Genomic DNA, 27,068 nt, shown 5'->3' with positions numbered 1-27,068 from the left:
AGGGGAGAGAGAGAATCCCAAGCAGGTTCTGTGCTGTCAGTGAGGAGCCAGATGCAGGGCCCCATCCCCCAAACTGAGATCATGACCTGGGCCAAAATCAAGAGTTGGACATTTAACTGACTGAGCCACCCAGGTGCCCTTATGCCAGTCACTTTCTAAATAATAATTCCTTTAATTTCATTCTCATAAAAACTACCTACATGAGGTATTGTTATTCCCATTTTATAAGTGTGGAAATTGGGGCACAGGAAGCTGAAGTAATCTGTCCAAGTCACAGTTCAGAAGTGGCAAAGCCAAGATTTGAATCCAGGCATTCTGTCCAAGAGAGAATACCATAACTGCTATACTATGCAGCCTTTCTACTATGTGCCATGCTGCTTGTTACAACACACCTCTTAATGTCTTGTAAAGTAGTTTTCTATGTTCTACCAAATGAAGAGTTACTAGTCTCGAAGTTATTCAGGTGTCATTCAAGCAAAGGCTTGTGTGTCTGTATTTATAGTTGAGGGTATTGTTAAAAGCCCTTCAAAATTGTATAATTTTTGGTGTAAAACTAATCTCCTGGCATGGCATAAAAGCCAGGTGAATGTTTTCCTCTTTTTTTTTTTTTTTTTTTTTTAATTTTTTTGTTTAATGTTTATTTATTTTTGAGACAGAGACAGAGCATGAACGGGGGAGGGTCAGAGAGAGAAGGAGACACAGAATCTGAAGCAGGCTCCAGGCTCTGAGCTGTCAGCACAGAGCCCGATGCGGGGCTCGAACTCACGGACTGTGAGATCATGACCTGAGCCGAAGTCGGACGCTTAACCGACTGAGCCACCTAGGCGCCCCTGTTTTCCTCTTTTTAATTTGTCCATGATCTTTCATTTATTCAACAACTACATATTGAGCACTTTATGGTGTTTCAGTCATTTGTTCTAGTCCCTAGGAATACATTATAGACAAGATTAAATTCTTGCTTTCATAAGACTCATATTTCAGTAAGAGCAGATGACGATATGTAGTGAAAAGAATATCCGGAGGTACAGGGACAATGGAATAAAAATAAAGGATAAGAAGTTAGGTAGTATTACCTAGGAGTGGTTGGGATGGTCCTTCCTGAGAAAATGACATTTGAGCAGAGACCATTAGGACCTGAGGTGGCTAGCTGTGACAATCTGGGAAAAGATCATTCTTTTTTTATTTATTTTTTTTTTTTTTAATTTTTTTTTTTCAACGTTTTTTATTTATTTTTGGGACAGAGAGAGACAGAGCATGAACGGGGGAGGGGCAGAGAGAGCGAGGGAGACACAGAATCGGAAACAGGCTCCAGGCTCCGAGCCATCAGCCCAGAGCCCGACGCGGGGCTCGAACTCACGGACCGCGAGATCGTGACCTGGCTGAAGTCGGACGCTTAACCGACTGCGCCACCCAGGCGCCCCTGGGAAAAGATCATTCTAGGCCAAGGGAACAGCAATTGCAAAAGCCCTGTAGTAGGAGCATGTGTGATGTATTTAAAAATAGCAAGGAGTGATTGTTTTTCAGTATGTAGCTGAAGGGGAATGAGTTGGGTGGTAGGGAGGAGGAGGAGACAAGATGCAAGAAAGAACAGGGCCAGGTCACTTAGAGCCTCAAAGCTTTGAGTAAGTTCGAAACCACTAGATGGTTTTGAGCAAAAGAGTAGTAGGATCATTTGGACTCTAGTCAGAGAGAACAGATAGTGAGACTCAAGGAGACTAATTAGTAAGCTATTGGCATAATCCTTTAAGAAAATAATAGTGGCTTAGGCATAGTTTGTAGAGATGGAAGCCTTAGGAGTCAGAATATATTTGAGAGAACTGAACAGGAAAATGGGTATAGGAGAGAGAGGAGTCAAGGATGGCCTGAGCAAATGGAGGAATGATGTAGTTCTTTGCTGAAGTAGGGAAGACCGTGGGAAGAACAGGATTTGGGTTTAGGGTGTGGACAGGAGTTTTGACCTTAAGAGATGTGTGACACCTACTAGACATTCTAAGGAAAATGTTTCAAAGGCTACATGGATATATGAATGGAGTTCAGGAGAGAGGTCATCAATGGGATTTAGGAGCAATGAGCATGCAGACAGTATTTAATGCTCACTTTAAATGAGTCTAGAAACAGAATAAGTGAGACTTGGGGACATAGCCAAAGGGAGCCAGTCCTAGAGTCTTGGCTTTATAAAACTGTTGAGTAGCGGTGCCTGGGTGGCTCAGTTGGTTAACCATCCAACTCTTGATCTTGGCTCAGGTCATGGTCTCATGGTTTGTGAGTTCGAGGCCTGCATCAGGCTCTGTGCTGACAGTGAGGAGCCTGCTTGGGATTCTCTTTCTCCTTCTCTTTCTGCCCCTCCCCTGCTTGTGCGCATACGCCTTCTCTCTCTCTCTCTCTCTCTCTCTCTCTCTCTCTCTTTCAAAATAAATAAAAATAAAATTCTGTTGAGTATTTTGAGGGTTTCATTTGTTAATTCTAAATGTTATTTCTTCTAGGCTGAATGTGAAAGCTTTCATTAGCAATGTGAAGACAGCTCTTGCTGCAACAAACCCAGTGAGTACATACCAGCATATGCAGGAACATTGCAGCCATCCCTGTGGTTCTGTTCTCATTTAGAAAGTTCTTTTTGCTCTGTCTGCCAGGCTGTGAGGACTTCCGCCATCACCCTGCTTGGTGTGATGTATCTGTATGTTGGCCCCTCTTTGCGAATGTTCTTTGAAGATGAGAAGCCTGCCCTCCTCTCCCAGATAGATGCAGAATTTGAGAAGGTAAAGTTCCCAGAAATGATACAATCCATTGGTAGACATGAGAATGCTCATATTAGTTAAGTGTAAGCTTTTAACCCTTTGGAATGAAGAATATATATGTATTTATTTTTATATGCATAAAATACCCTGGGAAGAGTTCATAAGAAATTGATGGCTTTGTCTGTGAGGCAGCCAACTGGATAGCTGTGGTACAGGAGGGGAGATTTTCCTCTTTAGGTCTTTTGTACCTTTGGGTATCAAACATTTTGAATATGCTGCCTATTCAGAAAGCATACTAATTAACATTTAAAATAATTTTAAATAAAAGAAACTTGACCTTCCTTGAATAAACTTTTTAATTGAAATGGCCGAGTTTGGGCAGACTTGCTCTGTATTTCTTGGGCTTACAAGTCAAAAGACAGCTTTATGATTGAAAAGTCAGATTCTAATAGGTTTGTATAAAAATGCCTTTTGCTAGATAGTCTCAAATTTGGAATCTAGGAATTAAAATACATACTGTGTAAATATTAAGTAGTATGAAAGAGTAGGAAAGTTTGACATAGTCCCATTCTCTAACTTGTTTGCTCTCATACCCTTCATCAAGTTCATTGGACTCACTGATTTGTTTGTGTGTAGATGCAGGGACAGAGCCCACCTGCTCCAACCAGAGGGATTTCCAAACACAGCATAAGTGGTACAGATGAAGGAGAAGATGGAGATGAACCAGATGAGGGGGGCAATGATGTTGTGGATCTTTTGCCGAGGACAGAAATCAGGTAGGTTTGTTGCAAATGGTTTATTGGATTTTTGTAGCAGTTTGTTTGTTTGTTTGTTTGTTTGTTTTGTTTTGTTTTTTGTTTTGTTTTAGTGAATTCCTAATGGTACCTTCTCTTTCTCAGTCAAGAGTACTTCTGTGACATAATTATTTCTTTAGGAGTCTGGAATTAAAGATTCCATCCTTGCTTTTTCAGTGATAAAATCACTTCAGAGTTGGTGTCTAAGATTGGTGACAAGAATTGGAAGATCAGGAAAGAAGGTCTAGATGAAGTGGCAGGTATTATCAATGAAGCCAAATTTATCCAACCGAATATAGGTGAACTGCCAACTGCCTTGAAGGGTCGACTCAATGATTCAAATAAAATCTTGGTACGTAGAACATATATACCTGTTCTTTTTCTCTCCCTCCCTTCTTCTCTGAAGGAAGTCCCTTTTAAATACTAACCTTCATCTGCAAAAAAAAAATGGGTGGTCACTTTATTTTCTTTGAACTAGAAATAGCTTCCTTTAATCTCTTAAGTGTGCCTCCAGATAGGTTGGTAGACAGCAGGTTTATTAATCAAATTTTCATGAATCTCAGATTTGCTTTTTATAGGACTCTAATATTAAATATCTTTATATAAAACTGCTCGTAATACATATAAACATGCTTAATTTCTAATTTTTAAATTTGGGTTTTTATGTGAGAATTTTCGTAAGCTAGGCTTTACCTTTAAAATTATAAAATTACCCTCTCTGTTGTAAAATTCTTTTTTTTTTTTTTTTTTGTTTATTTTTGAGAGAGAGAATCCAAATCAGGCTCTGCGCTGTCAGCACAAAGCCTGACATGGGGCTTGAACCCAGGAACTGTGAGATCATGACCTAAGCCAAAGTCAGACACTCAATTGACTGAGCCACTCAGATGCCCCTGGTCTAAAATTCTCGTACTCAAGCTTTATGAACTGATGATGAAAGGCCACCACCTAAAAATTAACCATAAGCTAATTAGAATAGCATCATAACAAACTGACTTCCCTGTCTCTTAAATAGGCCCAAAACTTTCTATTGCAATGACTACTTAGCAGCAAACTTAAAAAACTTTGAACATAGCCTGCTCATGGTTTCAAGTGTTGGTTCTTTCCCACTTAGGTGCAACAAACATTGAATATCCTCCAGCAGCTGGCCGTAGCAATGGGACCAAATATCAAGCAACATGTGAAGAACTTAGGCATCCCTATCATCACAGTCCTTGGAGACAGCAAGGTAAGCCTGACTCCTGACCTCACTCCTTTTTGGAATAGGCCAGACATGTTCGTGGGCTAAGAATAATTCTTAGATGTACATGTAAGAGTACACATACACAGTCTATAAACTTTGCAGGGAAGAGAACATTAGAAGGAAAATAGTAAACATCTTTACCTCCAGGAAATATGAAGGTGAACAGATAGGTCACTAGCTTTGTGACCCTTAGATAAGTTATTTATCTTCTTTGAGGTTCAGTGTTGTTATCTATGAAATTTCATTGCTATAGAACTAAATAATCTGTACCTAAGATACCTATTAGTGTCTCCTATAGTGTGCACTCAAAAAATGTTGGCTATTAGGATTATGACATCGTTGTTATAAGTGCTGTTAAAAAGAGTGAATAAGTTTATGAATTTGGGGGTCCTTTATTTTCCACCTTGTTCTGGACCACTGGAGCAGAATCTTCCAGTACTTGCAGTTTCACAGTCCTAGAATCAGTCTCCTTGAAAGTAGCAAGCCTCATATTTAGCCCTAGATTGAATATTTGAATGTGTCTTTATTTTTGTGCAATTCATTTAATGGGATATTTTAATGGGATATTTTAATGGGATATTTTAATGGGATATTTTAATATTTTTCATGTCAGTAAGTCCTCATGCTACAAATGCAAATTAATAGGAAAACGTAAGTGTTCGGGCAAATTGTTAGTAATTTGATTCTAACTCTTGAGTTTTCTACCATGTGGAATTACATTCTTTAGCAGATAACCATGGATATAACAGTCCCAGAGATTCAGGGAACAGAACCTCTGAGTTAATTCCTCTTACATGATATGTTATACCCAGGTGACTGTTTTTGTCTGATTTAACCGACAAGATCTTTACAATGGAGTTTTATGTTTCTACTTTAGATTTTCAGTACAACCATAGAACTAGATTCTGTGTCAGAGAAGTTGATTCCAAGTATGTTCATGTGGACCTTAGAGAAACCTCCATTGTTCATATCCCCAAAGTAACAACCTTTTTCACTCCCTATCTCCAAACCATAACTGATACTATCTTTACTAATTTTCTCCTCCCTTCAGAACAATGTTCGGGCGGCTGCCCTAGCGACTGTGAATGCTTGGGCAGAACAGACAGGCATGAAGGAATGGCTGGAGGGAGAAGATCTTTCTGAAGAACTCAAAAAGGAAAATCCTTTCTTGAGGCAAGAGGTAAGTACTACATATACAATGTGTTTACTCATGTCTTTTACCTTCTTAGGTGTGGACCTGCCTAGTAAATATGCGTGTAGAGGTAGAATTGAGTTTCATTATGAAACAGTTAATAAAATGAAACCAAATTCCTGGAGCTTTTATACTCATGTACCTCTTTTTTTCCCCCCTTTCATATACTTTAAAAAAAAATTTTTTTTTCTTTTTTAATTTATTTATTTTTGAGAGAGAGAGGAGACACAGATTCCAAAGCAAGCTCCAGGCTCCGAGCTGTCAGCACAGAGCCTGATGCGGGGCTTGAACTCACGTATTGCAAGATCATGACCTGAGCCAGAAGTCAGATGCTTAACTGACAGAGCTACCCAGGCACACCTCATATACTTTTTTTAACAATAAAAATTATTTTTTGAGAGAGAGGACACAGTGAGTAAGGGGTTGAGAGAGAGAAGAGGGGTTTACCAGAACTTGTGTTTTACCCAAAGTGGGGCTCAAACTCACCTCATGTGGGACTCAAACTCACAAACTGTAAGATCATGACCTGAGCCAAAGTCAGGTGCTTAACGACTGAGCCACCCAGGCACCCTAAAAATAGAATTTTTTAAAGGACTAGCCTTTTTGTGAAATTTTCTCTTTTCTTGAACTCAAGGTTCAAGAGGTTTTAATCAGAACATAAAAATAGAATTCAACATTCAAAAATCCATCAGTACCAACAGGCCAAAGAAGAAAAATCATATAATTGTATCAGTTGACACAAAAAAAGGATTTGAGAAAATCCAGCATCTATTCATGACAAAAACTCTGAGCAAGTTAGTAATAGAAGAGAACTACGTCTTCTTGCTAAAGCGCATCTACAAAAAACTTATATAGGTAATGTCATACTTAGTGGTGAAAGACTGAATGCTTTCCTCCTACGATTAGAAATGATATGTTTTCACTACTGTTAATCAGCATAGTCTGGCAAGTTCTGGGCACTGCAGCGATGCAAGAAAAAGAAATGGAAGACGGGGCTCCTGGGTGGCTCAGTCGGTTGAGCATACACTCTTGATTTTGGCTCAGGTCATGTTTCCAGGGTCATGGGATCGAGCCCTGCTTTGGGCTTCACCCTGAACACTGAGTATGGAGCCTATTTGAGGTCCTCTCTCTTTCCCCCTCTTCCTCTCTATCTCTGCCCCTCTCTCCCCCCTCTCTCCCCAAAAAAGGAAAAAATTAAAAAAAAAAAAAAAGATGAAAGGTTGGAAAAAAAATAAGTGAAACTATCCTTAATTGCAGATAACATGACTGTCTACATAGAAAATCCTAAGGAATCTACAAGTAAACTCCTAGAGCTAATAAATGAGTTCAGTAAGACTGCAGGATACAAAATTAACACACAAAAATCAATCACATTTCTTTATAATACAGTGTATATACAGAAACTGAAATGAAAGACAGGACCATTTACAATCACTCCAAAGAAAATGAAATCCTTACATGTACACTTAGCAAAACAACTACAGAGTGAGTGTGTATACTGAAAATTACAGAATACTGTTGAAAGAATTCATCTATTTAGGAAGACCCAAATAGATGGAAAGACATGCCATGTTCATAGATGGGAAGGCTCAATGTAGCAGGGATGTCACTTCTCCCCAAATTGATCTATAGGTTTAATGTAATTCCCACCAAACTTGCAGCAAGTTTTTTTTATAGAGACAGGTTTATCCTAAAATTTATATTCTAGCTAAAACAATCTTGACAAAGAAGAAAAACATGGAAATAATCACTCTACCATATATTAAGACTCACGTATTGTTAACATAATCAAGAAACTGGTATGGGTGGTCGGGGGAGGAGAGGACAGACACAGGTCAATAGAACTGAAGAGGAAACCAAGAAATAGACCCACACAAATCTGATCAACTAATTTTTGACTAAGTTGCCAAAGTAATTTAGTGCAGGAAGGCTGGCCTTTTCAACAAGTGATTCTAGAGCCTTTGACATCTATAGATAGAACAATAAACCTCAACCTAAACCTTTCATTTAACACAAAAATTAACTCAAAATGGATCATGGACTTAAATGTAGTACATAAAACTGTAGAACTTTTAAAGATAACATCAGTGAAAACCTTCAGAATACAGAAATTCTTCAGGCAAAGAATTCTTAGACTTGACACCAAAACCACAATCCCATCAAAGGGAGAACTTGGTAAGTTGGACCTCATTAAAAATTAAGAACTTTTACTGTGCAAAAGACCATGTGAAGATGATGAAAGTCAGCTACAGAGCAGGAGACAATATTTATAAACTTTACATCCAATAAAGGACCATTACTTAGAATATGTATGTAAAGAATTCTCAAAACAGTAAAAAAAAAAAAAATCTAATTAGAAAATGAGCAAGGGGGGCCTGGGTGGCTCAGTCGGTTGAGCATCCAACTTGATCTCAGCTCAGGTCATGAATTCGAGCCCCACGTTGGGCTTCACGATGGGCATGAAGCCTACTTAAAAAAAAAGAAGAAAACAGAAAATGGGCAAAAGATGGGGCATCTGGCTTGTTCAGTCAGAGAGCATGCAACTCTTGATCTCAGGGTCATGAGTTCAAGCCCATATTGGATGTAGAGCCTACTTTTAAAAAAAAAAAGGAAAGGAAATGTGCAAAAGACATGAACAGATGTTTTACAGAAGAGGATATGCAGCTGGCAAATAAGCCCATGAAAGTTGTTCAGTAGTATTAGCAATAAGGGAAATGCAAATTAAAACTACAGTGACACATCCCTATGCAACTATCAGAATTACTAAAATAAAGAAAGTAATAATACCAGATGCTGGCAAGGATGTAGAGAAATTTGAACATTCTGTTAGAGGAAATGTAAAATGGTACAGCCACTCTGGGAAAAGAGTTTAGCTTTTTATAAAACTAAATATGTAGTTACTATATGACCCAGTGATTTTGATCTTATACATTTATTCTGTAAAAATGAAAATTTATGGGGGTGCCTGAGTGGCGCAGTTGGTTAAGCTCCCAACTCTTTGATCTCAGCTCAAGTTATGATCTCTCGGTTGGAGTGTTCGAGCCCCACATTGAGCTCTTTGTGGATAGTGTGGAGGCTGCTTGAGATTCTTTCTCCCTCTCTCTCTTTGCTTCTCCCCCACTTGTGCTCTCTCTCAAAATAAATAAAAAATATATTCTTAAAAAAAATAAAATCTTGACTGTGGTGGCAGATGTACTAACGTGTGATAAAAGTGTACAGAACTAAATGTACACACAGTCACAAATGAGAATAGTAAAGCTGGGGATGTCTGAACAAGATCAGTGGATTGTATCAGTGTCAGTATCCTGCTAGTTATACTATAATATAATTTTGTATACAGCTACTGTTAGTGGAAACTGAGCAAAATGTGCACGGGATCTCTGTTTTAACTTCTTATAACTCCATGTAACTATAATCATTTCAATAAAAACTTCAGTTAAAAAATAAATACAGGGGCGCCTGGGTGGCTCAGTTGATTAAGCGTCCAATTCTTGGTTTTGGCTCAGGTCATTCATTCTCTCATAGCTCATAGGTTTGAGCCCCATGTCGGGCTCTTGCATTGCCAGTGCAGAGCCTGCTTGGGATTCTATCTCCCTTTCTCTCTGCCCCTCTCCCGCTTATGTGCACTCTCTCTCTCTCAAAATAAATTTTAAAAAAATTAATAAAGACTTAAAAAATACATACAGATATGAATTATTTTAAAGGAATAGAGAGAAACTGTCGATGTAAGGCTGAAATAGAAGTTGTAGTAGAATTTGTCCTCTTCTGATCAAATCAGTGTTCTGCATCTTCTCTACTGAATAATTCTTAGAAATTTTAAAGAAGTGAAGTGAAAGTTTTTCATCTTTAAAATGCATTAACAACTATTAAAGCTTTATAATTTAATGCCCAACTATGGTCCAGGGAACCATGTTTTTATCTGTAGGAAGATTATCTTCTTTGTGTCTATTATTTAAGTATAGTAAATTTCTTGAACAATAAAAATTACTGATTTTATTTTGGAAAGTTGTAGTGTAAGAACTCATTCAGTGTTTCGTACTGATGGAATCATTAAGCCTAAGATCGTAAGTGATACTTTCCCACTTGAAGTGTGTCACTGGTCTTTGTTTCCTTTGGCAGCTTCTGGGCTGGTTGGCTGAGAAACTGCCGAGTCTTCGTTCCACCCCCACAGACCTCATCCTTTGTGTTCCTCATCTCTACTCCTGCCTGGAGGACCGTAATGGAGATGTGCGGAAGAAGGCCCAAGATGCCTTGCCATTCTTCATGATGCACTTGGGATATGAGAAAATGGCCAAGGCCACTGGGAAACTAAAGGTACTGCTTCCTGTTGTTGCTGCTGTTAAAAGCCATTAGAAAAATATTGAACATGAATTGATATCGGCAGGAGATCATATTACCTCCTAAGAGTTTCACTTGAAATCCCAAGGTAGCAAAAATGTAATATTTAACAGTGTGTAGAACTCAAAGAACCTTACTCTGCAGAAAATTGTGACCTTCTAGAATGGTAGCTAATTTAGTGTGACTTCATAATGTGTGTTATTTCTCTTGCACTGTGTGCCGCCTCCCTTATTTCATTGATATTTCAAAAGTAGGAGCTCAAGGATGTGTTTGACAGCAGCTCTGTTAGTAAGCATAGTATGAGTGTATCATGTCTGTGACCTCTCACCTCTCCTGTTACATTGTCTCCCTAGCCAACTTCTAAAGATCAGGTACTGGCCATGCTAGAGAAAGCCAAAGCTAACATGCCAGCCAAGCCTGCTGCATCTGCTAAAGCAGCTTCCAAACCGATGGGAGGGTCAGCTCCAGCCAAATTCCAGCCAGCTTCAGGTAATGGTATTTTGAGAGGGTTAAGCCCAGGGGAACTCGAAAAAGAAATCAAGCTTTCATTTTTTACCATTTTCCCTAACAGCTTAGATCGTAGGCCTGCCCTCCCGCCCGCCCTCTTTACCCTCCTACCACAAACACTTGAGAAGTTTTATGCTATGAACTATGCTGAAGGTATGAAGATGATTAATTTGGTTTCCAAGTCCAAAAAAGGGGTTTGGAATAATGTATTGAAATACTCCAGAAAGCAAGTGCTCCATCTTATTTTTAAGGTTTCTATACTGTTTTCTGCTATTGGATATTATAGTTAGAGGGGGAACTGGGACCATCTAGTTTAATCCCCTTTATTAACAGATGAAGAAACCCAGAAGATCAAGTGACTGGTACAGGGACGACCAGTCAGTGCCTGAATTCACCAGCATAGAATTCCTCTTTCTCATTCCCAAATGGGTCCTCCTTCCACTGCACTGCCCATTTGTTGATCCATTCTAACATTTACTAATCATTTAGAGAAAATTCTTGGTTTCTTCACCCTGATGTTAAAATTCCATTGTGTATAAATACAACTCTACTCTTTAACCCCTTCTCTACTATTTTATTATTAAATAAAATAATATTATTCTGTTTAGGGGGGTAGAAACTGTTGATGCTACAGAGTTAGAAATCTTACATGTGTAAAACTGTTGGTATCAAAGTATGTATTCAATTACACCATTTGTTGGAATCTTGCTATATGATAAATACCGAGTATCAACGATGACAGGCCCTGTCCTTAAGGATGTATCAATCTAGGGAAAAGGTTTCTTAACTGCTATTTAGAAAATAGTTTTAAAACTTCAGCTTAGGGGTGCCTGGGTGGCTCAGTCGGTTAAGCATCCGACTTCGGCTCAGGTTATGATCTCACAGTTCGTGGGTTCAAGCCCCCCATCGGGCTCTGTGATGACAGCTTAGAGCCTGGAGCCTGCTTCAAATTCTGTGTTTCCCCCTCTCTCTCTTCCTCCCCCACTCATGCTCTGTCTCTCTCTCTCTCTCTCTCTTTCACAAATAAATAAAAACATTAATTAAAAAAATTTAAAAAAAAACTTCAGCTTAAATGTTGGCAAAGCAGATGTAGATTTATTGAGTTAATTTCATAGGGTTATGCTTAAAAAGAAGTCAGGCTGAAAAAAGATTAGGAAAAAAAAATCTAACTGAAAATGCTTGCTAAATTGACACATTTAAAACTGTAGGCCTTCTCGTCATTATATATTTAACCTGCTCAGAACAAAGTGATACTAGAGTTTATATTTATAGTAGATCCCTTTTTTTCTCAAAGCACCTGTTGAAGATTCTGTTTCCAGCACTGTAGAACCCAAGCCTGATCCAAAAAAGGCCAAAGCTCTAGGAGTTTCCTCTAAAGCAAAGGTATGTTAACTCTGCATACTTAGATGTAGAATTGCTTTTAAGTGTGTTTTATGCACAATGTCATTCTATTAGGAAAGATCATATTATGCATGAAAAACATTACCACTCTTGATCTTATCAAATTATAAAGTTAATTATTTATGCCTGTTTCTGTGGCTTGTTTTAAATAAGGCCCCAAAACAGAGACATCCTGCTCTCAAGAGGTGCTGTCATGGGTTTTGTCATGCAGACCTTTGGGGAAGATTTGCAGTAGTGAAGAAAGAAGTCCTATGTAGCTCTGGCAGAATCACTTAGGCTGAGTCTGATTTAAGAAAAGGAAGGTAGTGATCAGCTTCCTTCAAACTTGGCAGTTAAGTCATCGTGCTAGAAGGTATCCTAATTAGTCTACAAGGAAATACCGTCTGTCCCTGCACCAGTGGGACTTATTTTGATGAATCACCAGTCCCTTTAGCATCCATGCAGAGTTGGACATTTAAAGAAATATATGTTCAGGGGCACATGGGTGGCTCAGTCGGTTAGGTGTCTGACTCGGCTCAGGTCATGATCTCACAATTCATCATTTTGAGCCCCACGTCGGGCTCTGTGCTGACAGTATGGAGCCTGAAGCCTGCTTTGAGATCTGTGTGTGTGTGTGTCTCTCTCTCTCTCTCTCTCTCTCTCTCTCTGCCCCTTCTCTACTAGCACTCTGTCTCCTCTTTCTCAAACATAAATAAACATAAAAAAAAAAAAATTAAAAAGATAGGGGCACCTGGTGGCTCAGTCGGTTGGGTGGCCAACTTCGGCTCAGGTCATGATCTCATGGTCTGTGAGTTCAAGCCCCGCATCGGTCTCTGTGCTGACAGCTCAGAGTATGGAGCCTGCTTCAGATTCTGTATCTCCCTCTCTCTCTGTCCCTCTCCCACTCATGCTCAGTCTCTCTCGCTCTCAAAAATAAACAAACATAAAATTAAAAATAAAATAAAGAAATATGTTCGAATGCTTAACTTTAAATATTTCGGGGAGGGGGCAGAGGGCAGAAATCTCCTGGGAATCTTTTTATTTCATTAAGTTTTTGAATCACAGCAAATTGTCATCAGTTTCTATACCAAGATTCAGAACCTATCACCGTATTCAGAGTATTGATTAAAACTTATATAAGAAAATTGCAGAACTGTACGGTTGGTAGTAAATATAATAGCAAATATACATAGAGAAAACCATCTAATCAATTACATGTAACTAATGAAAAAAATGCCAGACTAAGAACCATTTTATTACCTAGTGCATTTATTATTATATGTCAGATACAATGGGCACTCTGGCTATTCATCTGAATATTACAGTTATTTTTCCATATGCATGGTCCTTTAACTCAATGAGTTAAATAGGTAATTATCTTCTAAGCTGTCCAATGAAGCTGTTCTTTTCCTGTCCTCCCCCACTGTCCTCATCCCAAATTTAACAAGTGCTTATTTTAGTATTTTGGTCACATGTGCTTTGAAGTATTTTTGACTCTGTTCTTAATGCTATACCGCCCCGCCCCCCCCACAAGTCTTTTGCAGTTTACAGTTTCACATAAATGATCTCATACTTGTTTTGACTGAATGACTTCAGTGTTTGAACTAGAAAGAAATTCTGGCCTACTAGAAATACTGGACTCTTCCTACATTTTTGTTAATAATGGTTCCTGTTTTAAAATTAAATATACATAGTGAGGTTCACTATTTTCTTTTCCATCTGATACAAAAATTCAAACTCTTGGATTATTTTTCAAAACCACTTTAATAACTTAAAATGTTTCTAGCAAGTTTCCCTAGAATCAAGTTCAGAGACTCTCAGGTATAGCTATATGATAGAGATATATTTACTTTTATTTTTTTAAGTTTATTTATATATTTTGAGGGAGAGGGAGAGAGCGTTGGGCGGGGGGGAGGAGCAGAGAGAGAGAATCCCAGGCAGCTTCTGTACTGTCAGTGCAGAGCTCAGTGCAGGGTTAGAACTCACAAACCATGAGATCATGACCTGAGCCGAAGTCCAGGACGCTTAACCGACTGAGCCACCCAGGTGCCCCTAGAGATATATTTTATATTCAGAGAAACAGAAAAGCTTTCTCAACTAAATGATGTGAAGTGTGTGAATGTCATTCAAAATGTCATTAATATAGAAGTCATTAATATGGAAAACCATAAATGGTGTTGAAGATTTCAAGAAAGAACTGTCCAATAAACAAAGGCTGTGACCCAAACCAATGACAGGTAATAGAGTTTTTCCAGCTATGTTGCGTGCCAGTCTAAGGACTAACCAACAGTTACCTGAGAATGCTATTAGAAACATTTCTGAAAAACCTGTACAAAAACATAACGTGCACAATTCTGTGACTTATCTGTTTCTGTCATGGAGAATACAATGTGGAGAGTGTATGGTTTTTATAGTGCGCTCTTACTGGGCAGCACCATCACATTCCTAACCAGTATTCCCTGAACCTTGGCTGTAGAGTGCACAAGGAAAGAAAGTGCCCAGCAAAACCAGCTTAAAGGAAGATGAAGACAAATCTGGTCCTATCTTCATTGTTGTTCCAAATGGAAAGGAGCAAAGAATGAAAGATGAAAAAGGATTAAAGGTAAGAAAGGGATAAGAATCCTCAGTAGGTTTTTGCTTTTTTGTTTTGCTTTGTAATCAAGAATAGCTTTGCTGTCTGGAATTCATTTCATTGTGAACTATGTAACAATGAACTAAATCTTTTGCTTATAAATTATGGCTTATTTCTCTAAGACGGCTCTATGGGAGCATTAGTTCCTACCAAAGGAACTATGGAATGGAGCTACTGCCTATTCTTCCTCCAAATGGAAAGAAATGAAAGTTGTTTTAATTTTTATAACTGAAGAATGGGAAGTATTCATTGATTTTTGTCAACTACACATAGGTAATAGGCCACTCGTTTAATCCTTCTTGTGCCTGATATCATAAAAGCCAGATTTGGTGACTGTATCTGCTTAGTTCGGTCATTTCTCTTTTGATTTATTTTAGTATTAGGCAGTTAAATTTTTTTTGTTACAATATATACATGTTGTTGTTTTTTCTTAATTCAAACAATATGAAATGTGCAGAGAGTAGTGTGAGAAGCATGTCACCCCTTCTAGTCCTCCTCCATAGGAAGGACATTATTACCAGTGCTCTTGTGTGTTACTCCAGAAGTGTCAATATTTCATGCAATACGATCATATATGTATAAATATATGGCCTGCCTTTTATGCACAGGGGAACATGCCATATTCTTTGTTCTGCGTTTTATTCTTTTCTTTTAATGATGTTCGAAATATCTTAAAGGCTATTCATATCTGCGTGTTTATATGCATTCATTCTTTTTATTGGTACATCATATGTATGTACCTTTCTTTATCCCCAACCTACAATGTAAACATTTAGGTTGCTTCTAGTCTTTCAGTGTTATAAACTACACTGTCATAAGCATCTTTGAATGTAGGCATTTGTGCATATGTGTGAATATATCTTTATTAAACTCCTCCTAGAATGGTGTGTATTTTTTAAATTTTGATAGCTATTTCAAATTTTCCCCTTATTGAAATTGTACCAACAGTGTCTACCATGTTATACAATAATAGAGCATTGGTCTTTGTAGTGAGAACTGCTGAATGTTATTCTATTCCTAGATTTTAAGAGTTAAGCTTCCAGAAGTATGACAGCTCAAGAATACATTTTGCGCTCATATTTAATTACAAATTAATCTTGTTGAATTTTAAAATATCTTATTTAATTGATTTCTGCAGCTGCTTTTAAATGGAGTTCTTCTCTGCCTCATTTCAGTTGAACATCTTACAGTCCCTTTTCACTGTTTTTTTTTTTTTCAGGTGCTGAAGTGGAATTTTACTACTCCACGGGATGAATACATTGAGCAACTAAAGACTCAGATGTCTAGCTGCGTGGCTAAGTGGCTACAAGATGAGATGTTTCACTCAGACTTTCAGCATCATAACAAAGCCCTTGCTGTCATGGTTGATGTAGGTTTGCAAGAGATAAATATGATTATCTCAGACCCGTGAAAATACTGAGCCTTGTGAATACCCAGAAATTCACATGACTTGAGAGGGAACTAGAATACAACATGTTCTCTGTTTTTAGAGCTGTTTTATTGTTTGATAGAATAAATGTCTACAATTTTAGGTCCTAAATAGCTCAAAAAGCTATTATTTTCTTCTTGGACTCTAGTAAAATTTATAAAGGACTTACCTAATAGAACTTACATTTTTATACAGTCTTATTTGTCTTTTGTTTTAAGCACTTGGAGAGTGAAAAAGAGGGTGTAATTGGTTGCCTGGATCTCATCTTAAAGTGGCTTACCCTGCGGTTTTTTGACACCAATACAAGCGTCCTAATGAAAGCCCTAGAATATTTAAAATTGCTCTTCACACTGCTAAGTGAGGAGGAATATCATCTGACTGAGAACGAAGCATCTTCCTTCATCCCTTATCTCATCCTCAAGGTAATGCGTTGTTCTCACTCTGGAAGACTGCCCAAGTTCCCGGCTGACCTCAGTTCCTATCCTTTATGCCCTCGCCCTTTTTCATTCATTCTGTGAAGATACCTTCTACCACTTACTCCTGTGCCCCTATTCTTCCAAAAGGTAGTGACTCATGGGAGGACCCTTTGCTACTCAGGAAATGCCTCAGTCGTTATTTTCCTTGTCGACTAGGTTGGAGAACCAAAGGATGTCATTCGTAAAGATGTCCGTGCCATCCTGAACCGGATGTGCCTTGTCTACCCAGCCAGCAAGATGTTCCCCTTCATCATGGAAGGAACCAAATCCAAAAACTCTAAGCAAAGAGCAGGTGAAGCAACAATTTAAATAGAAGCATGAGTCTATGCAGCAGTGACCTCTAAAAGAAAGAGTTTGTAGATGAACAAGGACAATTCTTCAGTGTCTGAGTGATTGATTCCAATCTTCTGATTTGGACTGTGAGAATGATGAGTTGCACACTGGTGGTGCCACAGTGTCCGGTGACACGGGCACCACTCAGTTACCACCCTGGTGACAAAATCAAGTGCACAGGGGCCATCTGACTCACAGGCATCCCTTTCTTCCAGGAGCACTTGCTGTAACATCATTATTGTGTGTTTTATCAGAAGGCAATAAACAAGGAAAAATTCTAGGTAGAACCAGTATAAGATTTTAGTCTTTTATGTATGCCAAGGAAATTTTATCTAGCGAAGATAAGTCTCTATGCCAAATGTGTGTTGGGTCTCATCAGTCTAATCTTCCTCCCCCATCAGAGTGCCTGGAAGAACTGGGGTGTCTGGTCGAGTCCTATGGCATGAATGTTTGCCAACCAACCCCAGGGAAAGCCTTAAAGGAGATAGCAATTCACATCGGAGACCGTGACAACGCTGTGCGCAATGCTGCCCTCAATACCATCGTCACCGTGTACAATGTACACGGGGATCAGGTGTTCAAACTGATTGGAACTGTGAGTGACTTTTTGTGGACATTTTTAACATGTTGTGAATTGCAGAATCACTTAGGTGTTCAGCTTTCATGCCATCTCAACTCTAGCTAAGTTGTTACCACTTTTTATTAAACTAAACCCATCAATGTGTCTTAGAGTCCAGATAAACCCTTGAGGGTGTCTCTGACTGTTACAGTACATTTATATGTGCCTTACAGGAAATCAGATTTTCTTTTCTGAGCCTTCTACTCATACAGTTTGCTTTAGAAAATGAAAGCTTTTTTTTTTTTTTTTTTTTTTTAAGAGAGGGAGAGCAGGAGCAGTGGAAGAACAGAGAGAGGGAGAGGAGAGAATCCCAAGCGGGCTCCACTCTGTCAGCACAGAACCCGATGTGGGGCTCAATCTCACGGAACATGAGATCATGACTTGAACCAAAATTAAGAGTCGGACACTTAACTGACTGAGCCACCCAGGCGCCCCGAGAGCTAGTTTTGAATCAGGAAATCCAGAACTAGTCTGGGATTTATAGTCTGTCTAGAAATCTGCTCTGTAATTTTCAGTGCATTTACTTTGTAGTGAACAAGTACTCGTGTATGATGTAGAATCTGGTACCTGTCACATCAAAAGAGTCCCACAGCCATAAGCCACATTCTGCAGACACGTCAGGTGCTGTTTCAGATTCCTTACTGCCTTTGAGCCATTTGCTTGTGCTTGTACCTCAGTCCTTCATTCCAGTTACTTCCTAGTATTTACACTGTGTTTATGTATTTTTAGCTGTACTAATCTAATTAAATCCTCACTACAGGTCGGCAAAGGAGATAAAGCAGATGGGAATTTTATAGATGGTCACAGGTGAAGCTTCTTACCTGTAGTTCACATAGTGGTGACACAGCAAACATGAGGAAGCATCATTTAATCTTTGATTTTTTCATTTAGAGTTATTACTGGCCTTTCTTTTTGTATCCTTTCCTTCTTTCATGTATTCTCTTATGATAGCAGGTTTTAACAATAGTTGATTTAAAATGTAGCTAGTATTTTGAAAATGAATTTACCCTAACATGGCAGGTTCTGTTTGCTTCAATATGTGAATGGATATTGACTCTTTTGAGTGTTCCAATCAGGTTTTTAATTCTCCTCATATTCTAGTAGAGTATGTGGTAATAAATTGGCTTCTTCTTATAGCTTTCTGAAAAGGATATGAGCATGCTCGAGGAGAGGATTAAGCGGTCAGCAAAGAGGCCTTCTGCTGCACCAATAAAACAGGTGGAAGAGAGACCTCAGCGCACACAGAGCATAAACTCCAATGCCAACATGCTGCGCAAGGGACCAGCTGAGGACATGTCCTCCAAACTCAAGTATGTAGATGGAGATAATTGTCTAAGAACGTCTCAGTGGACTTTGCCTTGTGTGCTAAGAGCTTATCCTGTAACATAATCTTGAGTTCTTGTAGCCATTATCATGCATGACAGAGTGTCTGGGTAAATGTCTTGTAGCCAAATGTTTAATCCTTCAGTCTTCATTGTCTTTGTCTTTGTCTCAAAACCACTTCTAAATAGTCTTGTGCCTTCTTTCACTGCTTTTCCGTGGACAGAATTATGTATCGCACTTATAGGATGTAAGTACTGCCTGCTAATTTCTCATTAGCAGGGCTCTTATATCTTTCTAACTTCTGACTTGGATTCATCCCCTCTGGAGGGCAATTGATTTAGAGTTTATAACTCTTAACAGGTTAGGGGTGTCCATAAGTATCCCATGTGTCAAGCCTTCCCCAGAAGTCCACTGGCTAGCAGAAGTGGCCACTCAATGTCATGTGGCTAAATTATTGGTTCACCTTCTTCCTTGTGTTATGCTTGGTCATATTCAGGATTCTGTTCTTCAGATAAGGCTGAGTAAATTGCATGCAACCCAGAATTGGCTTAGGGACTCAAAATACTACCATCTAAGAAAGACAGCTCTATTTTGGGCTGTATCGTTCGTCTAATTTTAACCAATTTGAATTTGAAAACTTTAAATACCTATTGCTTAGATGTAATGCTGGCCCTGACCTATCAAGAGTGAATATCCCTAAAAAGAGATGACTGTACCTCAAAGTTTAAAATGTACTGAACACTGCATGGATGAGTGCTTATGATTAGAAGAACTTAACACTGGATAATTTATCAGAAAAGAACCAGCCAGTCTAGATTTTTCTTAAATTTGTGACCAAGTAGAGACCTTTGAGTCAGTATAAGTATATTTTATGAATTATTTTCTGCCCCCTCTGGAATAGCAACACAAGGTTTGTCGGCTTTAGTGAACTGGAGAGAATACTTATAATTTGGAAGCTGCTACAAATACAGGTTAAAACCACCAGCTCTGAGGATATTCATGAACATGAATTGCGGCCCATTGAAGGCATTTGCCTTAGACTCAAGGACTCAAATAATTCAGGGGGGCTGAAACCAGAAGTTGAACATCTGTCTTGAAGCTTTGGGGCAACTGGCAGTGCTACTCTTGTCCTTTGTTTCAGAAGTTTCTTTTAGTTCAGGAACCTCCTTTTGCTTCCCTTAGCCAAGCCCGAAGCATGAGTGGGCATCCTGAGGCAGCCCAGATGGTTCGCCGAGAATTCCAGCTGGATCTAGATGAGATTGAGAATGACAATGGTACAGTTCGATGTGAAATGCCAGAGCTTGTTCAGCACAAACTGGATGACATTTTTGAACCCGTCCTTATTCCTGAACCCAAGTAAGTGAATCTCTTTCATTTCAGTGGTGAGCAGTGCATGATCAAAAGAGTGCATATGTGAAAAGAGCTCTCTGTACAATTAGAATGTTTTAGAACTGATCACTGTATGGCTGGGAGCAGTTCTTTACTAAGACCTGGAGGTAGCAGAGAATTGCATAATCCCAACTCACTGAGATGTCTCCTAACAAAGATTGAATTTTTTCCCTTTGCTCTGCTCTCTAGAATCCGGGCTGTTTCTCCACACTTTGATGACATGCACAGTAATACAGCATCCACAATCAATTTCATTATCTCCCAAGTAGCCAGTGGTGACATCAACACGAGCATCCAAGCTCTGACACAGGTAATGGGGGTATTACACACGACGGTAATTCCATCATCAGCAGAGGCTGTACGAGTGGTGGCTGCATTCTGGTCGCAGATTTGACGGAGGCAGGCAGCGTTCAGCACTGCTCTGATGAAAACGTGCACAGGGACCCCTCATTGTCATCACTGACCTCCCAGAATATGGCTGTCATAGAGCCTTGCTTTTTATTTTACACTTGCATTCATTCGCCAGAGGCTGGAAATAACAGCAGTAAGTAGGAACCAAATCTCATGGAATTTACTTAGGTTTTAGTGGACAGAGAGAAATAAGTAAACAAGAAAATATCAGATAATAGCAACTACTGTGTAAATATAACTCCAATGGGGTGATCAGAGAGAGGAGCTGAATAGTTACTTAGATTGGTGGTCAGGGATGCAGGCAGAGGGAAGAGAGATTACAAAGGCTGTAGGAGAGGAATGAGTTTGGAATATTCAAGGAATTAATGCAAGGCCCCTGTGCTTGGAGCAGAGTGGGCAAGGGGGAGAATGGTACAGAATGAGATTTGAGAGGTGGACAGAAATTGTATCATGTAGACCTTTAAAAGCCCCAGGGTAAGTTTGGATTTTATTTTAAATGTGATGGGAAACCATTAGAGAATTTTAAGCAAAGAAGCTATATATTTTCTAAAAAATCAGTCTCTTCTTCTGCTTCCCTTCCCTAACGATCTAGTCCTAAAGCCAATAAGTTGGTAGAGCAAGGTAGGCATCTACCTTGTGGCAAGGTGGTGGGGGTGGGGAGCCACAGTGGCCCAGAGCGAGGGTCTCAGAGCCCAAGCACTGTGAGGATGGTGTCATACGGGAGAGGTGATGTAGAGTCAGGAGTCAGAGCCTACGTGGGATGAAGAGGATGTCCACGCAGGCAGTCAGTCTGGCATGATAGTGGGATCTGAGGCAGGGTAAGGATATCCACGTGTGTTGGAGGGGGCAGGCCAGTACACAGGTGGCTCAGAACTGGGAGTCAGAGCTGGAGTAGGCATCTGCATAGGGAAGAACTGGTGGCAGAGATGGGAGATTGGTTATATGCAAAAAGGTTGGTCAAAGAAATATAAGGAAAATAGAACCCAAATTTCTTACTGTCAGAAAAGCACTACAAATATGAAAGGAAAGCGAAATAGAATAAACTGTGGTGTTGGAATTAGATGTGTCAGTGTGAACTCATGGTTTTCATTATAGAGATGTAGAAATTAATATCAGTGTCAGTGTATATGTATGTATATATGTGGTATAAATGTGTGTTATATGTGTATATAATATATATATATATATACATGTCCTAGTTGAGAGGACCTGAGAACAGCAATACCCCAACAGCAGTAAGCACTCTCAAATCTTATCTTCTGAATACAATTTTCCACTAAAAGGGAATGAGAGCTCCTTGGAGAAGGAGCAGATTCTAGGGCTGAATTAGAAAAAGTACAGGGTAATACTGGAACATCGTATTGTACCAGACAGGAAGGATAGGCTCAAAGAATGATAGGGACATGTCAGAAGGACCCAGGGGCCAACGGGAACAGATGCCTTATGTTTGAAGGGGACAGTTTGAGCATCAAAGTAAATAGTGGTGGTAATGAGGTATAACCTAATACACTGAATAAAATTCAGGAAATTTATTAAATTCAAAAAATAATAGAAATAAAAAATTTGAAGAGAAATGGGATATTTGCAGTTTCATAGTACCTCTCCACAAAATACAAAGGACAAACACATAAGAAGTAGCCAAAAAATAAAAAATACTTTGAGAATTTGACAGTACAGAAGCGTAGCACACACCACCCTGGAAGATAAAATCATGTGCCACCTCATAGGATCCAGTGAGAATTCAGCATCACTTTGTTCACATTCCTAATGTCATCTAATCATGAGGAAATCTCAAATAAATGCAAACCAAGGGATATTTTACAAATGTCAAGGTCAAGAAAGTCAAGGAAAGACTGAGGATTGGTCTACACTGAAGAGAGACTAAGAGACATGACTAAATACAGTGAATGATTCTGAACTGGCCTTTAGCTATGAAGAACGTGATCGGGGCAGTTGGAGAAAATGGAGCCTGAAGATTAGATGGTAGTAACATCCGTCCTAACTTCTGATTTTGAGTGTTGTCTCATTAGACATCTCCATGAAGACAGATGATTGGAAATGGTGGAATTGGAAGTCTTAGCACAAGGTTTTTGCTATTGTTCTACAAAGAGTGTCCTGTTAACGGTTTTGGTATTGGAGGGGATTTTGGAAAACAATGACTCGAATGCATGCATCCCTCTTGCCTTTCTCCATCCCTTTCAATCCAAACCCATCTGCCTTTTCTGAGCAGAGTAGCTGCTAGGTCAGGTAGGTGGTGTCTGAAGTATGTATAAATGTCAAGCTCTGTGTTGTATAAGTACAAGACTTTTCCACATACAGGCCTTCAGGAAAACCTGAGGTTCAGTAGTGCAGAGCCCAGGGAAAAAGATTGAGACACCAAAATTCCTGGGAAGACTCTTTTTGTGGAGATCAGCATATCCCCTAAAGAAAGGGCAGTGGTGGTCCATATGAGTGTTATTAATAGGAGGACCTGGTGTTCTCCCTGGCCCCCCAAGGAACTATAAGTTGCCGAACCAAAAGCCTGAATTCACTGTCTGAGGCTGGAAGTCTCTAGCTTTTGTACCTTCAGAGACAGAAGAGCAGAAATGCCCACTCTTGGTGCTGTGCCATATGACTGATAGATTGCCAGCTGGCATACCACAGACTTAGAAGGGCAGAAACTGCTATGTCTCCCCTGCTCAGATTGCCATAGTTGAGGATTTCCAAAAAGACCCAAGAGTGAATCCTGACTAGATAAAGAATGATAACAAACCACACCATAAGGGACTCAGTAATTGGGAAAAGGAATAAAACAAAATAACCAGAATGGGAATTTCCTAGTACAGGGAAACTTGAAACTGCTGGAGGGGACTAGATGACCATGGGGTTAGGGGGGAGGGGGTATGTGGAAAGAGTACTTAATGAGGATTATTTATTACATATATTCTCTCCAGCAAAAAAAAAAAAAAAAAAAAGTTTTAGAATTTTAAAATTGAGTAGTCCTGAAACCAAATTAAATGACAGCAGTGACAAGACCATTCAGTGGGGAAAGGATAGTCTTTTCAACAAATGATGCTGGGAGAAATGGATATCCACATGCAAAAGAATGACGTTGGACTCATACTATATACAGAAATTAACTCAAAATGGACCAAAGACATACATGTAATAGCTAAAGCTCTAAAACTCTTAGAAGAAAACATGGCGGGGGCAGGGCGGGAGGTGGAGGGAGGGTTCTCCTTGTGGTGGTGGCAGCTCAAAAGCAAAGTACGAACTGCAGCAGCCAGTCATGTCAGGACAGGCGTTTAGAAAGTTTCTTCCCCTCTTTGACCAAGTTTTAGTTGAAAGGAGTATAGCCAAAACTGTAACCAAAAGAGGCATTTTGCTTCCAGAAAAATCTCAAGGAAAAGTGTATGGATGGGGCTCTAGAGAAAAGAGGAGAGAGATTCAACTAGTTAGCGTGCAAGTTGGAGATAAAATTCTTCCAGAATATGGAGGCACCAAAGTAGTTCTGGATGACAAGGATTATTTCTGGTGATATTCTCAGGAAGTATGTAGACTAAAATAAATCATTATTGAAATGGCATCATGTGAAGCTGCCCATTCTAGTGAAGTGAAATCTTCCATCAAGTAAATAATTTCTATGTCTCTCTTTTATAATAACCTAATGGTATCCCAAACAAAACAAATAAAACATAGGGGGAAATCTTCATGATATTAGACTTGGCAGTGATTTTTTGGATATGACACCAAAAGCAATGGCAACAGAAGAAAAAATAATAAAATTGAACTTTATCAAAATTTAAAAGTTTTATGCATCAAACAAAGATCACTATCAAGAGAGTAAAAAGACACCCCACAGAATGAGAGAAAATATTTGCAAATTATATATCTGAAAAGAGATTAATATCCAGAACACATAAAGAATTCCCACAATTCAACCACACAAACAGAAAGAAAATTCAAAAATGGGCAAAGGACTTAATCAACATTTCTCCAAAGAAGATACACAAATGGCCAGTAAGCATGTGAAAAGATGTTTGGCATCTTTTAGACATTAAGGAAATGCAGATCAAAACCACACTGAGATACCACTTCATACCCCAGTAGGATTTTCTTTTTTTTCTAAAAATGGGAAATAGGGCACCTGGGTGGCTCAGTTGGTTAAGCAACTGACTTCGACTCAAGTCATGATCTTGCAGTTCACTAGTTTGGGCCCTTCCTCCGACTCTGTGCTGACAGCTCAGAGCCTGGAGCCTGCTTTGGATCTCTCTCTCTCTCTCTCTCTCTCTCTCTCTCTCTCTCTGTCTCTGCCCTTCCCCTGCTCTCGCTCACTCGCTCTTGAATAAAAACATTAAAAATTTTTTTAAAAAAAATGGTCAATAGTATTGGCAAGGATGTGGAGAAACTGGAACCTGTGTGCATTACTGGTAAGGACATAAAATGGTACAACCATTTATGGAAAACACAGTCTGGTGGTTCTTCAAAAAGTTAAACAAGAATTACAATAAGATCCAATATTCCCACTACCTGAAAGCAGGGACCCACACAGATAGTTGTGCACCAGTGTTTATTATAGCAGCATTCTTCACAGCAGACAAAAGGTGGAAAACAACTTAAGAGTCCATCAGCATGTGAATGGATCAACAAAATGTGGTATATACATACCATGGAATATTTTTCAGCCATAAAGATGAATGAAATTCTGATGCATGCTATAACATGGATGAACCTTGGAAATCTTATGCTAAATACAATAAGTCAGACACAAAGGGACAAATATTGTGTGATTACACGTATATGAGGTACCTAGGATAGGCAAACACACAGAGAAAGTAGAATAGAGGTTACCAGGGCTAGGGAAGGGCGGCAGAATTTGGAGTTATTATTTAATGGGTATGGAGTCCGATTAGAATGATAGCAAAGTTCTAGAAATAGATAGTGGTGATGGTTATATAACATTGTGAAGGTACTTAATGCCATTGGATTATATGCTTAAATGGTTAAAATGGGCACCTTGGTGGCTCAGTTAAGCATCCGGTTTGTGATTTTGGCTCAGATCATGATCTCATAGTTCATGTATTTGAGCCTTGAGTCAGGCTATAGTGCACAGCCTGCTTGGGATTCTCTCTCTCTCTCTCTCTGCTCCTCCCCTGCTCATGCTCTCTCTAAATAAATAAATAAATAAACTTAATAACATTATTTTTAAGAGATAGTTAAAATGGTAAATTTTATATATTTTTATTATAAGAAAATTAACAGGGGTGCCTGGGTGGCTCAGTTGGTTACGTGTCTGACTTTGGCTCAGGTCACAGTCTTGCGGTTCCTCAGTCCAAGCCCTATGTCAGGTTCCGTGCTGACAGCTCAACCTCGGATTCTGTGTCTCCCGCTCGCTCTCTGCCCCTCCCCCTCTTGTGTTCTCTCTCTCTCTCTCTCTCTCTCTCTCTCTCTCTCTGTGTCTCTCTGTCTCTCTCTGTCTCAGAGAAATAAAAACATTTTAAAATATAAATAAATAAAGATTTATGAGAATATTAAAAAAAAGAAAACCGTCAGTAACAAAAACATTTACATAGGAATAAATCAAGCATTTTATATGTAAAACCTTTATAGAGGAAATTGAATGACATTAGAGAATTTCCAAATAAATGGAAATATAATATGTTCACAAGGTTTGGGGTTATCAAGATGCCAATTTGCCTCAAATTTATCTATACAGTGAAAGCCATTCTAATCAAAATCTCAACAGTTCTACAGTTACGAAATTGATGCTGAAATTTATTTTTTTTTTGAAGTTTTATTTATTTTTGAGAGAGAGAGCGTGAGTGGGGGAGAGTCAGATAGGGAGACACAGAATCTGAAGCAGGCTCCAGGCCCTGAGCTGTCAGCACAGAAACCCACGCAGGGCTCAAACCTACAAACCACGAACGAGATCATGACCAAGCCCGAGTCAGTTGCTTAACTGACTGAGCCACCCAGGCACCCCAGCAGTCAGTTTTTTAAGACAGTTTTTTAATTTAAAAAAATTTTAAATCTACGTATCTTTTTTAAATTTTTTTGAGAGAGCACATGCACATAACCAGGGGAGAGGGGCAGAGAGAGAGAGAGAGAGAGAGAGAGAGAGAGAATCGTAAACAGGCTCCACACTAAGTGTGGAATTCATTGCAGGGTTCATCCCACAACTCTGGGATCATGATCTGAGCTGAAATCAAGACTTGGATGCTCAACTGACTGAGCCACCCAGGCACCCCAAGAAAGTTTTTTAAAATTATAACACAGTGCAGAGGTCCTTTA

At 39.2% G+C, this 27,068-nt stretch overlaps 2 protein-coding genes and 1 non-coding gene across 6 annotated transcripts in view; all 3 read left to right on the top strand.

Moving 5' to 3' along the window:
• CKAP5 (cytoskeleton associated protein 5) overlaps window positions 1-27,068 on the top strand; it is a 112,952-nt gene that overhangs the window by 72,225 nt on the left and 13,659 nt on the right. For all 4 annotated transcript variants that reach the window (XM_042904457.1, XM_042904460.1, XM_042904458.1 and 1 more), the window contains exons 19-35: window positions 2,484-2,541; window positions 2,631-2,756; window positions 3,372-3,511; window positions 3,707-3,881; window positions 4,641-4,754; window positions 5,821-5,949; window positions 10,081-10,275; window positions 10,653-10,788; window positions 12,101-12,189; window positions 14,663-14,788; window positions 16,038-16,187; window positions 16,466-16,669; window positions 16,880-17,015; window positions 17,458-17,651; window positions 18,813-18,985; window positions 20,181-20,354; window positions 20,577-20,697. In XM_042904457.1, coding sequence (XP_042760391.1) covers window positions 2,484-2,541; window positions 2,631-2,756; window positions 3,372-3,511; window positions 3,707-3,881; window positions 4,641-4,754; window positions 5,821-5,949; window positions 10,081-10,275; window positions 10,653-10,788; window positions 12,101-12,189; window positions 14,663-14,788; window positions 16,038-16,187; window positions 16,466-16,669; window positions 16,880-17,015; window positions 17,458-17,651; window positions 18,813-18,985; window positions 20,181-20,354; window positions 20,577-20,697 — 2,440 coding nt within the window. The remainder of the gene's footprint in view (window positions 1-2,483; window positions 2,542-2,630; window positions 2,757-3,371; window positions 3,512-3,706; window positions 3,882-4,640; window positions 4,755-5,820; window positions 5,950-10,080; window positions 10,276-10,652; window positions 10,789-12,100; window positions 12,190-14,662; window positions 14,789-16,037; window positions 16,188-16,465; window positions 16,670-16,879; window positions 17,016-17,457; window positions 17,652-18,812; window positions 18,986-20,180; window positions 20,355-20,576; window positions 20,698-27,068) is intronic.
• Window positions 17,142-17,253, top strand: LOC122201553. The gene has a single exon (XR_006194249.1). It is a non-coding gene; the product is annotated as a small nucleolar RNA SNORD67 (small nucleolar RNA).
• On the top strand, window positions 24,033-24,336 carry LOC122199412 (10 kDa heat shock protein, mitochondrial-like). Its single transcript, XM_042904461.1, has one exon. It carries the CDS (start codon window positions 24,067-24,069, stop codon window positions 24,313-24,315), a length of 249 nt encoding a protein of 82 aa, XP_042760395.1. The 5' UTR covers window positions 24,033-24,066; the 3' UTR covers window positions 24,316-24,336.

Source organism: Panthera leo, chromosome D1 (genome assembly GCF_018350215.1).
Source record: "Panthera leo isolate Ple1 chromosome D1, P.leo_Ple1_pat1.1, whole genome shotgun sequence".
NCBI classification, from domain to species: domain Eukaryota; kingdom Metazoa; phylum Chordata; class Mammalia; order Carnivora; family Felidae; genus Panthera; species Panthera leo.
This window is presented reverse-complemented; position numbering and strand designations above follow the sequence as displayed.